General features: G+C 33.2%; 1 protein-coding gene across 1 annotated transcript; it reads left to right on the plus strand.

The window, feature by feature from the left end:
• The first annotated feature begins 5,241 nt into the window (after positions 1–5,241).
• LOC124353183 (stAR-related lipid transfer protein 7, mitochondrial-like) lies at positions 5,242–17,444 on the plus strand. The gene is given in 9 exon segments (XM_046803055.1): positions 5,242–5,919; positions 8,815–8,930; positions 9,318–9,407; positions 10,682–10,842; positions 13,034–13,216; positions 13,661–13,687; positions 13,689–13,746; positions 16,355–16,557; positions 17,284–17,444. Coding segments are annotated over 8 exon segments (1,338 nt in total). The 5' UTR covers positions 5,242–5,416; the 3' UTR covers positions 16,555–16,557; positions 17,284–17,444.
• The last annotated feature ends 285 nt before the right edge of the window (positions 17,445–17,729 follow it).

Below are 17,729 nucleotides of genomic sequence, written 5' to 3' on the forward strand. Positions count from 1 at the left end.
AGTATAGACTCATGTAAATGTCATTCTGACAAACAAAAATACCCTTTGGCACAGTAGTTTAAACATCAAACTGGCAGTCACTTGTCTCATATGGCTGCCATTTTTGGGTATTTTGTACCCGTAATTTAAAAATTTGGTAAAAACATACAGTTTTTACTGTAAATCTGTGTGTGTGTGTTTTTTTTAGGAGAATGTGGAGATAATTATGGTATTAAAAACATATTGCATAAACTATTAAAACAATGTGACTACACTAAACAAAATTTGTTTTAAAGTGGGGGCTGCACCAAAGTTTTATAGTATAATAAATATTAGAATCTGATGTAGCCAATTTATTTCTTATTTTGTCTAGTTTCAGAAAACATATAATGGTGTCCAGGTTCTCTTGGAGAAAAATTAAATATATTGGTAAAAACCACAAATGGTACACAAAAAGCTAAATTTGTTACTATGGGTACGATTATTTTTCAAAAATGTACAAAAATATATAATTTTTACACTAAATCTTAACCAAAATATATACAGAAATTTAGAGAATGATATGCACTAAAAACCAATAAATAAATAAAATAATTAACCAATTTCTAAATTTTTTATTTTTGAAAAGTAGTGGAAAAAGGGGACACACAAATTTGTTACTATGGGTACAATTATTTTCAAAAATTAAAGTTAAAAAAGTAAAATTTTGATATGGAAATATTTATATTAATTTTTAAATTTATAAATATTAATTTTGAACTTTTGCTCAAATATTTGGTTAGTTTGGGGTTCAGGAAAGCATAAAAGGAAACCTAGGTGTCAAGGCCTAGATTTTCTGAGTCTGACAGATCAACAAGTTCTCTAACGTAAAAAAATCAGTAAAAGTTTGGAACATTATTGAAGTAAGAGCCTTTAACCAAGCTATAACTAACATAACAAACTGTACCCATGATATATCACTAATATCGTATCTCTCAAAAACACTCACTGCACTGCACACAATAGTCTAGAATACCTAGGCTTAAAATTACAATATCACACAAAAAAAACCATGAAATTACTAATAAAAATTTGTTTTTTAAGTAATTAACATTATCTCTTGAAAATAAATATCTTTTGTGACTAAATTCTAAAAACCAAATCATAATAGACACCTGCTTTGAAATGGTTAGATGAAAGACAATCATTCTGGAAAGTTTATGACGTCACTGTGACATCAGTGTTACCAAAAAAAGCAAAACAAATTTCACCATTGAAATCAGCAATTTTTTCTGTTTGAAATGGTATATAAAAATAGTGGTAGTTGTGTTGATTTAAGTACTACGAACTGTCAAAACAAGTGCATATGTATGATCGGACATAATGTCGATTGTGACTCATGAATTGATTCAGATCAACCTTATAATGTTGAATGCTAGATCAAGGGTTTAAACAGTAGTGTTTGAGCTTCCGTCAGAGTTTTTGAAGCCCCATGTGTAGCAAGCCACACCGTTGGACGCATACCAACCTGTGCTTGTGTTGTAGCTGTGGCCTAAAATGAATTTGTATTTTTTTAGAGGCATAAATTCATTCCTGCATTAATTGTTTACATCATTAGTGAAATACGGAAAAAGTTTAAGTAATTTTCACCATTCCGCCATGTTGGAGTCATGTTGATGTCTTAAATTTGTACTCCCAACACCATCTTTTTTCTATTGTTATTCGCAGATGTTGTTTATTAAAAACATTTTGACCTTGAAATTACGATTTGTTTTACTGTAAAAACCTTGAAAGAGCCGTGAATTTGATAATTAAAATTTTAGTGGGAGCACTGAATTAATTATGTTTCACTAAAATAGTTAACTGTCCCCCCCTTCTGATGTAAAAATTTGTGCCAAAACCAAAACCCTTAATTTTTGTACTAATTAAAAATTTGAATTTTTACCCAAAAAAAGTTTTAAAAAATATTTTTTTGAAAAAATCCCTTGGTTAATTTTTTTATTCCTTGTTTGAAAACAAATATAACAATTTTATTGAAATTTTAAATTAACCTCTTGAAAAATCTCTTTTATTTTCCACTTTTTAAAGATCTAAAACAATTTTTTATATTTCCCTTTTGAACCAGATAAATCTTTGGTTTTAAATTTCCCCATGAAATTTACTTTATGTCTCTATTTAATCACTCCGGGCCAGAGTAAGATTTCTTAATGGTTAATATTCTATTTGGAAAATCCTTTGCACATATTATGGTTAATAAAAAAATTTTCCAATTTTAATTTAAATTTTTAAAAACTTTATTTAATCCCCGCTTTTGAAATATTAGCTCAACCCGTCTGCTGTTAAATGTTAATCTTTTTTTACAAAACCTCCTGTTTCTCATGTTTCCAGCATTTTGTAAAAGTCAGCCAATAAATATATCTTTATGAATTTTTATTGATCCTTCAATTCAAGTTATTATTAAGTTTGATTAAATTAAAATTTTTAAAATTTTGGTACTAATTTTAAAATTTTTGATAGTGTTTGTATATATTTTGTGTTTAATAAAGAACAATATAGATTTTATTTTATAAAAAACAAATTTGAACTGTTGAATGATTTTATAGTCTTCAAATCAAAAATTCATTCTCATTTGGGTTCATGGAAATCTCGCTATTATTTCAGTGTTATTTACATTTTAAATTTAATATTTTGAACCACTCTTTCGATTGGTTGCATGCACGAGAAAATGAGCACGACATACAATGTCATCAAGCCTGGGAACATCAACCACATACTGCGGCCTCTACAATTGAGTGGAACCCCAGCCCTTTCCGTTGAAGCTTGTCTCCGTGGTAATCTCAACGCGGGAGTACTAATCTACATGATGCCGACAAGTTCAACATCAACGATGAATAGTAAGCCAGTGACTTCAGTGTGGTGGGGGGGGGGGGTGTCCCCTGACCGTCTTGTCCTCAGTGGGATGGTCAACAGGAGAGCAAATTACATGCCGACAAGCACACCGGCCTCTACAATGAACACTGCTGCGTCCTCAGCAGACCGCTTGTCTGGGATCAAACAACAGAAGTACAACGTACATGGCAAACAAGTACTCTCTGGCGAACCTCCACGATGGACCCGGTGAATTCGTCGACGGTCAACCCGATGCCTGTCTCACTGGCCTCATCAACAAGAAATACAAGTTATATGCCGGCAAGTTCGTCTACGTCGACAATGAACACTCTGGAGCTGCAGCTACGGCCGATGCCTGCCTCGGTGGCATTGTCAAACCGATCGACAAGCTATATGCCAACAAGCACGGCAAACTCCAAAAACAACGGTTTCTGCCGTTAGTGGAGACAAGCGTTCTTTTGTGTTTCGGTGAAAACGCCCGCACTCGAAGAATGAATGGTGAGTCATCATCGTTCTCCGGGCAATACACACACCGAGGGGACTCGTTCTTCCTCATATAGTAAAGGTACTTCCTAAAGTAGTCGTGGCCTGTCAGGAACTGACACAGGTTAACATTCCTAAGGCCGCGGTTCATCCAGGCATTCATGTCTCTGGACGAGACGAAAGGTTCAATGACCGTCGGAACCCTCGTCTCACCTTTGCTACCATACTTGCATGGTTTCTCTCCTCGCTGTTCCCGACGATTCTTTTCGCCCGAGAATCGATTTTCTGCACAGCTCCACCGGTGACCATCTGCAATCTCCAGCCTTCTTTGGTCTCGTATAGTCTACGGTCTTTCAGATAGTCCTGCACAGTGACTAGGATATTGTCGGGTACTCTGAAGTTCCACTGCAACGCATCGTGCATGTAACCCAACGAGCAGAGTCGAATGCATTTGGTTGATTTGGCTCTGAAACACCGCCGGGTCACTACCGTGCTGGCAGTAAAAGTAGTGTGCCTCTTCAAATGACGGTGAGACATGTCCCGGGGTGGTTTCGATTGTACTCTGCAACCTCGGACTTCTCGATTGTACTCTGCAACCTCGACTTCTCGATTGTACTCTGCAAACCTCGACTTCTCGATTGTACTCTGCAAACCTCGACTTCAGCATCATCTCGTACAGCTTCCCCGCCGTGTCAAGCATACAGAGGCCTGTACGCAGACGGGGAGTCCGGGTTGCCCTAGTTGATTAACGCCAACCGAGCTGTCTTCCAGCATGACAGAAAAACACCACTGCCCACTAAGCACGCATTGAACATTCGAAGCAACGGGAGCTGATGACTTCTCGCCACAACCTTCAGAGTCTCCGCCGGGATACCCCTCAGGCCCCGTATCTTTGTTGTTTCTCGTGGCAAACACTTTCCACCACTTTGAAACTTCCGGAACCAGCTTCGCCACTTCTCTCTCCCTCATTAATGGATGTGTCAGGAAGAGAGGGTAGACGATTGCCGTTACCGTTTCCAGATGGTTTTAATAAGGCCGTAATGTTAGTCACCATTCCTCCAAGCTCATTGGTCACTAGGCCCTGTGTAGCTCTTCCTCCAGTGGTCGGAGTCCACATCATGGCATTAGTTCTCTCCAACACCTCTTTGCTCTACCGACCTAGCCGCAGCTTCAGGACGGTTTTGAGCACGTTGAGCTCTTCTTCTATGTATCAGGGGCTGAACTCTGCGATTTTGACTGTGCATCAGTCACACACACTTTTTGGACCAAAAACTTATGTATATATATTCATATAACAAGATATAGAATGGAACCAGTCAAAATTGTATATATGTTTTGAATTTCAATCATGAATACTAAAATGATATGTACCTGATATGTCTACTTTGTTTCAACTAATTGTAGGACCCCCATCATATTAAATCATAAATGCTTTCACTAAGAAAGCTATAGCCTTCTATTTTGAAAATTGCGTTGCGAAGCAGCAGGTAATTGCTAGCATATTATATATTAATTGCATATAACTAATATTGCTCACTATTCGATCTAGCTGTTTACCAGAAGGAAGGAGCTAAAATAGACGATATTTTTGCTAACTCATGCCACCTTTTACTCAAATATCCATTTATTAACATTGTTATAATTTCGATTATTTCTATGAAATATTTTTTTGGTTACTATAATCTACCACACCTTTTTATTTTATATTCTATGAACTACATACCGTCAGCTGGTCGAAATTGGTCAAAGTCATGTGTTTATGTTTTTTTTGTATGAAACATCGCAATTGATTCCGGAATGGGAATTGCATGTGGAATTGGAATTGAAAATTGAATCTCTGACTCTGGCATTCGGAGTCGGGACAGAGTGTTGAGTGTGTGGAGTGGGTTGGGTTTTTTGGATGTTGGGTAATTTAAATTTGTAGTAGATGCTATTATTTAACATGATAAAATTTCAGTATGACAAGTCAATAATGTGCATAAATGTACCAATTATTTCCTTTTTGTTATTTCAAGAACTGAAGGTCTTTATTTAAATTACAGTATTCAATGTTATTAAAATACTTAACCTCTAAAATTGCTCTATAATGCACTTTCGGTGTATCAGATTGATTCAGCTAGTAGGGTCACATGCGGTCATACCGAGTAAACAGTTACCCAGGCAAAGATTGTCCCAGATGAATTCTGCAAGATCATTATATTCTACATCCAGTCTAGGATTTAGAAATAAACAGAATTTATGTAACATGAGATATCAACTTCAGAAGAGCTTTAACTACACATCAAATGTTATGTTCTTGTTGTTTTTTAATAGTCTGAAAAACATTCCAGAAGTTTTAAAGAGACACTCGGTGAAGATTGTACAGAACTGTGTCCAAAGTTGTGAATATGTTTTGGCCCACAGAATTCGGAGAAGTCATCAAATGCTGTGTTTGTACTCAACTCTGTGGGGTGAAATTCCTTTGTATCAATTTGTTCGTAGATTAAAAGCTCAACTTCAGAAACGTAAACATTTGTTATTGTTAGGTTCAGGTTTTGTTTCTGCCTATGATTGGAATAAGGAACGCATACCAGATGAAGATATATTAAAGTAAGTTAAGTTATATTGAAACAATAAATAACTTAGATTAGAATTGTGTTTGGTTACAATTACTCATCTAACAATAAAAAATCAGAAAACATTAAACTAAATTTATTGATAGATCAATTCTAGCATACTAAAATAACTAAACAAAAACGATAGTCTAAATGTCTTTTATATCATGAAAATCAATATTTGACCGATGCCTGGCATTATTTGACCAAACCAATATATTATTTAACCCTGGAAGCGTAAAACGACTCATTTAGTGTCAATCGTGTAACTTCCACAGTGCGATCAACACTTTCTGATTCGTATTTTACCAATAAAGGCCATTAACAGTCCAAAGAACTTTATTTACATCTATGAGCCTCCTATGAGTTATTTTAATGTTTAGGGATCTATGATTTTCTTTAACCTGTTTTGTAGTTGACAATTTGTATGGTTTTCACAGATTTGATGTTGTGATTTTGTTGTTAGCCTCTGAGCAGCGGAGATTTGTTGCTAGAAAACAAATACTTTTATTCTTTCTAAGTGGTAAGTTTTTTTATTCGGATCAAGTAAAGTTTTATCAACATTATAATACCTCAAAATTGCGATATTCATGACATTGTGGAATCTAACATGACTGACTTTGTTGAATCTGAAATAGAAGTATTGCATCTTGTTTTCTTTTTTATTAATTTGAAGTAAAAAGCTGTTTCTTAATCAGCTAACTTATAAAAGGGTAGATTAAACACTTTAATTTGCATGAGAATAAAATGTTATTATGGCTATTTAACTTCTTTTGATATTGTTATTTAATTGTTCTTAATAAAACTAAATGTAAATAATATGTTTAATATTCAATATTTGAATCAGACTAGTTTTTATTAGATTATTTTATTGATGCTGATGTATGAATAATTTTAGTTTTATTGTTTGGTGACCTGATACAGAATACAAAGCTGGTTTCATAGAATGTAATCAGTTAATGTTCTTTAGAGGTTTTTATTTAAAATCATTACAGATGTCACAAATATGAACTACACAAATTTCGGAAGTGCCCTTTAAGAAAATACAACTGTATGATTATAGTACTACTGAGATTGTTGTTCTCTTGCTTTTTTACATACATTGAATTGAGTGGTGGAATGGAGCGTGTTTTTTATTGTTTTGAAATATTAAAATGTTGGTAATCCTCTAAAATTATTGTAAGTTATCAACTTCATTTTTTTATTACTGAAATATATTACAAAGTGAACATTTCCTTTTTTAGTCTTGAATTACATTAAGACAAAATAAACTAAAAAAAAAAACAAAAATATAAAATGAACCTAATACATTAATCCTTTGTTCCTATCTATTATTTGTTGATACGTGATATAGGTAGGTTGCTTTCTGATTGTCCTGCAATAGCAAGGGAGTGGTATGCCATCTTTGGTAGTTTGGATAAGGGTGGTGAATTTCCCCAGGAGGACCTGATAGGTTGTTTGTGGAACTGCTGAAAATCATAGACTGGTAAGCCTCATGGTGTGCTTCCGGGGTGCGCAAAAGGCCCTTGAGGCTTAAGTGCATGGCAGTAGGCCGCCCCATAGAAGAAGGTATAACCAGCGCTAACATGATCTGGGCTTGAATTGATGTACTTCATATCAAGGGATGTTTTTCCCGTCAGAAGTACCTAAATTCCCGCAGGATGGCGTCGAAGCCTGTACTGATTGCCAGGGGCATTTATTGGTGCTTTCCTGAACTCAGATCACTCTGGCACGGAAAATTTTGGATTATAAATGTGTAGTAAAACAATTAATTACCAAAATTGTTTATAAAGTATTTATTTATAAAGAAACTATTACAATCAATATTTGAATTATCAACAAAAGTATGCCATACCATGCATAATGTAACTGGCCTCGCTAAGGTTGTATGCGAAATTTCAAAATTTGCACACCCCTCAGGAATACAAAAGAGAAAATAGTGCTAGTCTACTAAGTGATAAGATTTCATAGGTCAGCCAAATCTCATGAATGGACATGATGCGTTGTATTTAAAATCAGCCTTTTGTAATTTTTTTCATGATCCACTTATTGAAAATATCTGCACAACTACACACAAAACATAACTTCCAGAGCCTAAAACCATCCCTGTTCAAAGGTTTGCTTTAAAAACTATTTCTAAGTTCAGTATTCATTTACTAAGTTTAACTTTCACAACTTAATCCGAGACAAAAATATTAAACCATCTACAACAGGACTTACATTTTAAATGTTTCAATCTCTAAACCAGCGTAATTGTTTAATGAGTGAACCTTTTTAAATCAGATTTGCGGCATTGTAGTAAAGACCTCTAATTGTTGTACTTTACTTGACCTATCCTCTCGTTTAAGATTTCCTTCTTACTCCTTGCAGGCCATCCCTATGACATGACAAAAATATGGTAGTTACTTCAAAAAGTAGATTTTTAGGGGCAGTAATGATCTAATTTTTATTGGTTTACCTGTAATAATTTGGGAATTATCAAGCCTGTGCGGAACTTTATTAACACCCTGTGAATGTATCTGTGCTATATAACACGGCCTGTGGGAATGACGTCACAAAAAAGCCCATATCATGAAACCCAATATGTCCTCTGCACAACTTTATGAAAAATTTCAATCCTATAGCACAATTTATTCTCAAGATACAACCCTTGAGTGACAGGCTTTGCTAAAACTCAGCCAACCAACAACGACAGACCTATAACCCAAGAAGACGTCGGTTTACTTAGTGAGAGGTCAGACGCCACCCTGGAGGAAGGCGACTGTTACCATTTGTAGCGTTGAACACAGATTCAAATTTTATGTGAAGTCAAGTTAGATTTCTCCTTGTTCTTCATCCTAATTTATTACAATATTCTCATTGGTTGCTGACATGCATTTGTGTACTTTAGGTATTCAGCAGAGATGAGCCTAGTAGAGTTTTTAAGAGACAAGAGGAAAGCTTGTCTGAAAGGCAACAGCCGACCTGCTGATTGTACCTGTTCCGTGTGCTCTGCAACTGATTCAGGTTTGTGCAATGGTGATCAAGAAGCGTTAGATCAAGTTTTTAGCTTTCAAAACATCTTGTGTTCAGGTCAAATACATTTTAAGTTCTTTCTCAATTCTTTTTTAACTACAATTTTCATCATTGGAAGTTCTGAATTTGTTGAAATATTGGCCAATATTTTTATGTACTGTATACAAATAGTTAAATAGCAAATAGACTTTGCCAAAGTTAATTTTATTTTCTATTTCTCGGAAGAAAAATTGATAAGTGAAAAAAACTTTAACTAATATTAAAGAATTTATTTACTTCAGGAGCTATTTTAAAATATCTTATCATTGATATATTGGATGTAGTAGATAACTGTGGTTATTACATTGTAAGTTCTAACCGTAGATAGTCTTTACGCAGAGTGGCAGTCATTCGTAGAAGAAGATGATATTGTGGTTTGGAAGAGAGAAGACATCAATCATCGGGGCCAAGGTCTTTACTGTTACAAAAGTATGTATCTTAAAAATCTTGTGATGAATTCTAATAATTATATCCTTAAATATATTAAGTCTTCTATGTATCCTGATCTAAAACTACACTGATCTGATCTACTTCATTCCAAGCTGATCCAGACATAATCTAGTTTTGTTTCTGATTGAGAAATGTAATGGTGATGGTGTAAAACTGAAAAAATGTTATGGTCTAAAAAGATTTACTTTGGCGGTTAAATGTTGTTCTGACATTGTATTTATTATTATAGAATTAGATTTGTTCACTCACTAAAAAAAAGGCACTTCACTATGTCATAGAGACTTGAAATTCGCGAGATAAGTGAGTTTTGTAAATATTAACACTAATTTGATGTTCATGCCTATTTTCAGGATTACAGTTATGTTGATTTTATTAGTTTTTATATTTTTATTAATTCTAGAGAAACAAAGTGCTTCCACTTCGTTCCAAATAAGAAATATGAGCAGTTCTGAGTTTGTCTTGTAAGTTTTACTCTTCAAAACTGCTCTTATGAAGGAACACCCTAGTTAGTTATTCTCAATCCAAGCTTTTTCTAAGAACAAAGTTTTTCTATGTAGGACAAAGAAAAAGATCTAATATTTAGGCTACTGTGTCAGGCTAGTATTTTACATTCAAATTGTTTAATTTTTTACATAAAAAAAATGCTAAATGTTAAAATCTAACAAAAACTACTTATAATATACATGATTCTTCACCTGATATGAAAAGCCATTTTACACCTCATATTTTTGTTCCAGTCTAAATTTATGTTTACTAATAATTTACAAATTTCTGATAATTAGTTCATTTCTTGTAGTGAGATTTATACTAAAGAAATGTATAAAAAAAGGTACAACTGAGAAGGAATTGGATATAGATCAAATGAATAACTCTATTTATTGGTTAAAAAGCTTTAATTAACTTGTAGTGTTACATTTTAGTTTCTTATAATTTGCTTATTTTATAACCATCTTTTACTGCCATTAGCCAGCCTGTTTAGGACATTTTATCAATTTTTATTACTGGACATATCAGTGAAATGATCATTCAATTAGATTTTTTACATTATTTTCAATTTGTTTAGCACTGAGGAGCAGGAGGACTTTGTCTATAGAGAACTCAGAATATATCCAAATAAAAAATATAAAGAATTATAATATATATTGCATTTGGATAATGAAATATTTTATTACACCTAATAGTGATGTTGGTAGCACTAAACTTTCATGTCAGAATTATAGTTTTCAAGCAGTTAAATTAATTAAACGTTGTAGTGTATGCGCGATACGGAGATGTGACTGCATATGACTTCCTGGAGGCTCAGGTGGACCTGGAGTACAGGCAGTCGTGGGACACTCATGCGGTGGACTTGAGGCTCATTGACTCCGAGCCATCAACCAACAGTGACGTCATCTACTGGGAGACCAAGTGGCCTGTGAGTTACAGTTCTCCATTCTTCCATAATGTAATATTTACTGGGAGACTAAGTGGCCTGTGAGTTACAGTTCTCCATTCTTCCATAATGTCATTTACCGGAAGACCAAGTGGCCTGTGAGTTACAGTTCTCCATTCTTCCATAATGTAATATTTACTAGGAGACTGAGTTGTCTGTGAGTTGCAGTTCTTCATTCTTCCATTACGTAATTTACTTGGAGACCAAGTGGCCTGTGAGTTACAGTTCTCCATTCTTCCATAATGTAATATTTACTAGGAGACTGAGTTGTCTGTGAGTTACAGCTCTCCATTCTTCCATTACGTAATTTACTTGGAGACCAAGAGGCCTGTGAGTTACAGTTCTCCATTCTACCATTACGTAATTTACCTGGACACCAAGAGGCCTGTGAGTTACAGTTCTCCATTCTTCCATTACGTAATTTACTTGGAGACCAAGTGGCCTGTGAGTTACAGTTCTCCATTCTTCCATTACGTAATTTACTTGGAGACCAAGAGGCCTGTGAGTTACAGTTCTCCATTCTTCCATAATGTAATATTTTACTAGGAGACTGAGTTGTCTGTGAGTTACAGTTCTCCATTTGTCCATAATGTCATTTACTGGGAGACTAAGTGGCCTGTGAGTTACAGTTCTCCATTCTTCCATAATGTCATCTACTGGGAGACTAAGTGGCCTGTGAGTTACAGTTGTCCATTCTTCCATAATGTGTGGGTTGGTGGATTCCTATAGGAAAATTCCAATTGTTTGGGGCAAATTTATTTTTTATTTGTTGACAAATACTTTTAACACTCTAACCAAGTTCAATTTAAAAATGTAGGTTATCTGCATTTTCTTTAATCCTCCATTGGCATAATAGTAACTTCTATATTGGCAAAAAAACCTTAGAGTAAAATGTTAACAAATTTTATAACTTATGCGTATTTTACAAAATGTATTACAGAAAATTCTAATTTTACTTCTTTTTTTCTTTATCTGCATAATATTCTACACATTGTCGCTATTTGGAATTTTTGTTACATCTTTTTTTTAACTGCTAAAAAGTGTTTAAAGTTAAACTTTTGATAAAAAAACGTTTTCCCGGTTTTCATTCTTCTCATGCCAACACATAGTTTAACATAACATTTTAGTAACTGATTCTAAAACTACATTTCATGAGGAAAAAATTATGTGCTACAATGCATATTATATTAAATAGGTCCAGTATTTTTTGCGACTTGTTTACAAAAGGCTTGCATCATTCACAAAAAACCGGACTCCTAAGAGATTTAGCATGGCTGGAGTACTGAGGTTAACACTCTATATGCTATCAAACTATTGTTTATTATTATTGTTACGAGTCCTTATTGTTAGTTACCCTTAAAAATTTACATAAGTAATATTATCTGAATAAAGAAAAATAAGTAGGTAATGTCTTCTTTGTGCAGGTAATGAATAAGTTGATTTAAAATTTTTTACTTATTATTAATTTATTTGTACAGTAGAACCCCTCATATCCGGCCACCACGGGACCGAGCCCCTGGCCGGATAACGATTCGGCCGGATAAACCAACCTACAGTACACAGCACTTGTACTGTACTGTACTAACCGCACTGGAAATAATCAACGAACTGTTTACAGGTTAAACCTATTAGCTCAACTGAGGACAACACAGGAAAATGTAAACAAATAGATACACCAAAATAACGCAAGAGTCGTGGGAGACTAGTGCGTGCAACTGCGCGTCTGCAAGCCGTGGTAAATAAATTTCAATATTGGCTTCCGGGAAGTGGCCGGATAAACCGAGGTGCGGTAAAACCGAGGCCGGATATGAGAGGTTTTACTGTATTCAAAATTTATATTTTTTTCATTGGAAAGTACTTAAATTTATTTAATTATAGCCGCATTTTCATTGTAAGTGATCAGATAATATCTTGATAAGTGGAAAGTGTTTACATCTTGAATTGTTTGGTTGATTAGCTCTGACTTGTACACATTTTATTTAAATCAGAATGTAGAAAAATTAAGCAGAAAACTTGGAACATAATTTACATTTTGAAAGATGGATTGAACTTATATCTCCACGTAAATTAAGCACAATTTTTCTTGTATTAACAGTCACACAGAAGAATATTAGGTGTACAGTATCCGCTTTACATGTAGGAATCACTAGTTTATACAATGAATTTATTCCAGAAACTATTCAGCAACAGAGACTACGTGTTCAAGCGTCGCTATAGAATAGACAAGAAGAGGAATCTGATCTACTTAGTGAATCGAATTACAGAACATCCATCCTGTCCCGTGGTGCCATCCAAGCAGAGAGTCTCTGAGTACTGGTCATACATGATCATTAAGCCACAGACTACTTTTGACAAGGTAAGCACTCTGAGGAAACTTGACAGTATTAAGTGTATAATCATTTATCTTTGATATTAAAAACAGTGTTTGCCATTTTAGTTAAACGGAATAGATTAGAATACATTCTCTAGGGACAATTTATTCCACATGTTATATTTGACGCAAAACTGTTCTTGAAGAATATGTTAATAAAGAATATTGTCTGTCTATTGTCTGTCTGTCTATAGAGGTGTGGTGTAATTAAATTAACCCTACCCACGACATAGAGGGATATATCTTTCTGTTACCTTATTATAACGTCCCTTTTATCCATAATATACTGTGTTTACGACTCTCACACTAGTTGTATTGAATTAACTGTCACATGTTTTATTCCTTTTTTGCTGTCTCTATTTTAACAGTTTGTTGATATTTTTAATTATTTATTGATTTTACTTGTAACAATGTTTTGTTGTGTTGCAGCCTGGTATAGAATTCAGTTTGACTTATTTTTGACAACCCTGGACTGAATGTGCCTTCCTCGCTCACTTTCTGGGTGACTGTTTCAGGTAGGTTTCTGTGTATAAAAATTAATTTGTGACTAAATAAATTGATGAAAAAACTGAAATGTATTTTAGACATAATAATTGATTGCTAATATCTGATCTCCTTTCACTCTAGAATCTAGATCAAAGGAATCAAAGTATTTTATTGTGAAACAAATTTGAATACATTTCCAAAAGAGCTCTTTAAATTTGGAACACTTGTTACCAAAGATCACTGTTTTCAATTTGTATACAAACTACCGTTGTTGTCTTGATTGCTACTGAGGGTAGGTGTGTGCCTATACCTCCAGTTCATTTGAAACTCAAATTTCGCTGTACAGAAGCCTGAATTATTTTAAAACTTTTAATGTTCATAAACATATTATTGCATATCTTATTTGAAGATAGTTAGGGCAAATTTCTAACTATGATTTTAAAAGATGAGACAGGTCACCTGTGTGGTGTGTATAGTGTTTATACCAAGTAACTTAACACTTTTTCTATACAGTACCTTTTTATTTAATGTTAAATAACGCAATTTCCAACTTTGAAAAATGTCAAGTTTTTAGTCGAATTTGAAATATGGGAAGAATGGCAATTTAATTTATGGTCAGTTCTAAGAAAAGTCGCTGACTCTTAAATTTATATATTAATTCCATAAGAATTTATACATTTTAAATCCCAGTTTTAAATTCTATTCCAGTACTTAAAAATCTTAGACATAATCATGGAGTTTATTGACTACAAACCAATCATCCAATGTTAAAAGTATTATTCTTTTGTTTCTGTATTTTTGATTCCAATAGCTAATAGGTTAGATTGAAGCATTTCATGATTAATGCAAAAACAATGAGGAAATATTCTTCGTTTATGTTGTAGACTCCATTTTAAGGTAATATGCATACTATAGCATAATTCTTTGGGCCTATATTCAGATCTTGGATGTTTTTGAAGTAAAAACAAGTTTTTTTAAGTTTCCACTGACAGGACCTCAGAAAAAATGGAAACCTTTACCATTTCAAAATAATGGGAGAATGTACTAATATATGTTCAATATTGTGTTAAAATTATAATTAAAAGTCTATATTCTCTAAATGTGTATACTTCATAAGTTTTGTCATTCTATTTTGTTTTCATTTTGAAACAGTCCATGTTTTAATATTATAATGCTATGAATTTACATTCAAAAATTATTTTTTTTTAATTTCTTCTGTGGAAAGAAGAGGAAAAGATGCACGAAATTTGCAAATTGTCATTTTTATATGTAATTTTTATTTCCTGCGGTTATATTTTAACCCATTGGCCTACAACTACAAGTTATCTCGTAGTTGTGTAATACGTTAATAAAATCCAATATATATTATTAATACAAACAAAAACATAAAAATTAATGTTTGTCTGTTAATCTACATTACTTTATCTATTAAAAAAAGGTTTTGTAAACAAAATAAATTACGTCATTGATGAGAACAATAAAGTATAAACAATGCAACAGCCGAGGTCAGCTGAGAGCAGCGGACAGCTGTGTTGCCGTCTACATCGCAATTCAGTAGTTCTAGTTGCCGGTTCGCGCTAACAAGGTTATGTTATTGTTTTACGTTCATTTTATTTTGAGTTTCATAATGAGTCAAAAACGTATAAGAAGAGATTTTGAGAATGATAAATTTTAGTTTACTAAACAATGTGTAAGTTAGGCTGAATTTTTAAAAAATCGCAAACATTTTTATTTCATGTTTAAAAAATATTTTTTATAGCAAAATTAACATTTGTGCCCTGTTTTTACATAAAAGTATGTTTAATTTATAAAATAAATTAGTTTTTAAAGGGCATATATTATTTTCAATGTAGAAGAAAAATATTTGCTTTAAAAATTTGTTTCAAAATATATAATTGTAAAATTGTGTATTTAAAAAAGTTTTTTCTTAAATAATTTTTAAAGATGTCTATATAAAAGTCAGTGTAAATCTGAACAATTTAGTAAAAGTTTTATGTAAATATGTTAATATTTACTATTTGTACGGTTATTTATCTAAAACACTACAATTTGTGTAATATTTGCTGGCTTAACAGGGCCCAGCACCACCAGGTATGGGAGGTATGGCAATGGGTTAATGAATATATATGGCGGGATTCTGCGGATGATAACTGATCTCTACCTGTAAACCTAGGAGTATCTCAGGGTTCAGTATTGGGATCAGTATTATTTATACTGTTTAAAATGGCTTGCCTGAATACCTTGAAACTTTCTGCACAACTAAAGATCTTGACTGTAATAAACCTCTACGTAAAAGAACTTCTAATGTATGCTGTTGGACAATCTTTGACACAAAGTAGAGATCTTAATACCTACAACACCCGATATAGCACAAGATACCATCTTCCAGCTCACCAAATATGAGAAGAAATCCTCTTACATTGGCATGAAGCTGCATAACCTACTACCAGAGAAAATAAGACGTCTCTCCGGAGGAAGATTGAAGAAGCTCTTTATGATTGGTTAATCAGCAATCCATTCTGCTCAGTGGCTGAATTCCATGAAAGAAGACAATGAACCACTACTTAAACAATTTTGTTTTTGTTTAAATTACCTGACATCATTTCAATACTTAATGTATTTGTATTTGATCTGTAGGTATGCCGGACTATCTGAAGAAATTAAGGCTGGCTGCTCTGGGCGTAGCAAAGCGGCGTGGAAATGCGCCAAGCCCTCTAGCTAGCCGAGACAGCAGCGTATGTGCGGTTGAAGCTGCCATGACCCTCGCGCATGTTCAGCAAGTCTCCTCAACCGCCACGCTACTGGAGAGCCTCAGAGCCACGCTCTTCTTGTTTTAACAGGTGATTTTTAGATTTTCACAGAAGACGTTGGTTTGTTTTTCATATACTCCCCAGCTAACTTTATGCAAAACATTCCATTTTTCTTGAACGAGGGATCATTCCACACAATTGTACTTTCTGAATACTTTTGATCAATCATAGAGCACTTCTAGAAATTGAGAGTTTAAAACATTCATTCAGTCCATAAATATTTTATTTATCTAAATTACAGTTTGGTTTCAAATTTTGTATCATTATATGTGGGCACTAATTACAGATAATTTTGCAAGAAATAAAAACATTTCAGGAAATGTAATCACAGTATCAGTAGAAAAATAAGAACTACACCAAAATTTTAATGCCCTTTCGTTAATGAATTACAATACTATTAACTATTAGTAACTAAAAATAGATAACAATAATAATAAGAATATAATTTTTATTCTCACCAAATATTAATATATATGTATGTTTTTTTGCTTTTGTTAGAATTTATTGCTCTAAATATAAATTCTAGTTTTCAACTTGTTTTTTTAATGTTTTTAGAGATATTAATTAGTACCTTACTATCAAATATGGATTTAAATGTGGATTTCATGTTTGAATTTCAAGAAGGAATGATATTTTGTAAGTAACACACTTGCTTATTAATTTGTTTTTCCTCAATCAGCTGGCTTTAAGTTAACTCTGAGATGATTAGGAGTTTAATCATTTGAATGAGTTAAAATGAGTTCATTTTTGTTTCAGACAATTGAGCAGTATGAGTTGTTTCTTCTAGTCATCATCAAGTCATTATAACCCAGCATTTATTCAAGTTGGTGTTAATTTCCAACAAAAAAAATGTTCCTTACTGTAACAGTTATTATTCCAGATGTACAAAATAAACAGTCCGTGAAATCACATGTGAATTTTTTCTGATTCATTTCACTACAGATGACGAATGTTTGTGTCATGCATAATATTGTTTTATCATGTTTTAATTTTAAAATTAACTTTTACAGATTACATAACTTATATTTGATTTAATGAAGACATTTTCATTATTCGTCTTAATTGCACAATTATAATTCTAAAATAAATAATGTTCTGTTGTGTAAACAGAAACAAGTGCTTGCCTTATTGATTCGTGTTGGGGTAACAAAGTGGTATTTGTAAAAATAACGTTAGAAAGTAGTTTGTATTAGTAGTTTTGT

Source organism: Homalodisca vitripennis, chromosome 1 (assembly GCF_021130785.1).
Source record: "Homalodisca vitripennis isolate AUS2020 chromosome 1, UT_GWSS_2.1, whole genome shotgun sequence".
Classification (NCBI taxonomy): Eukaryota; Metazoa; Arthropoda; class Insecta; order Hemiptera; family Cicadellidae; genus Homalodisca; species Homalodisca vitripennis.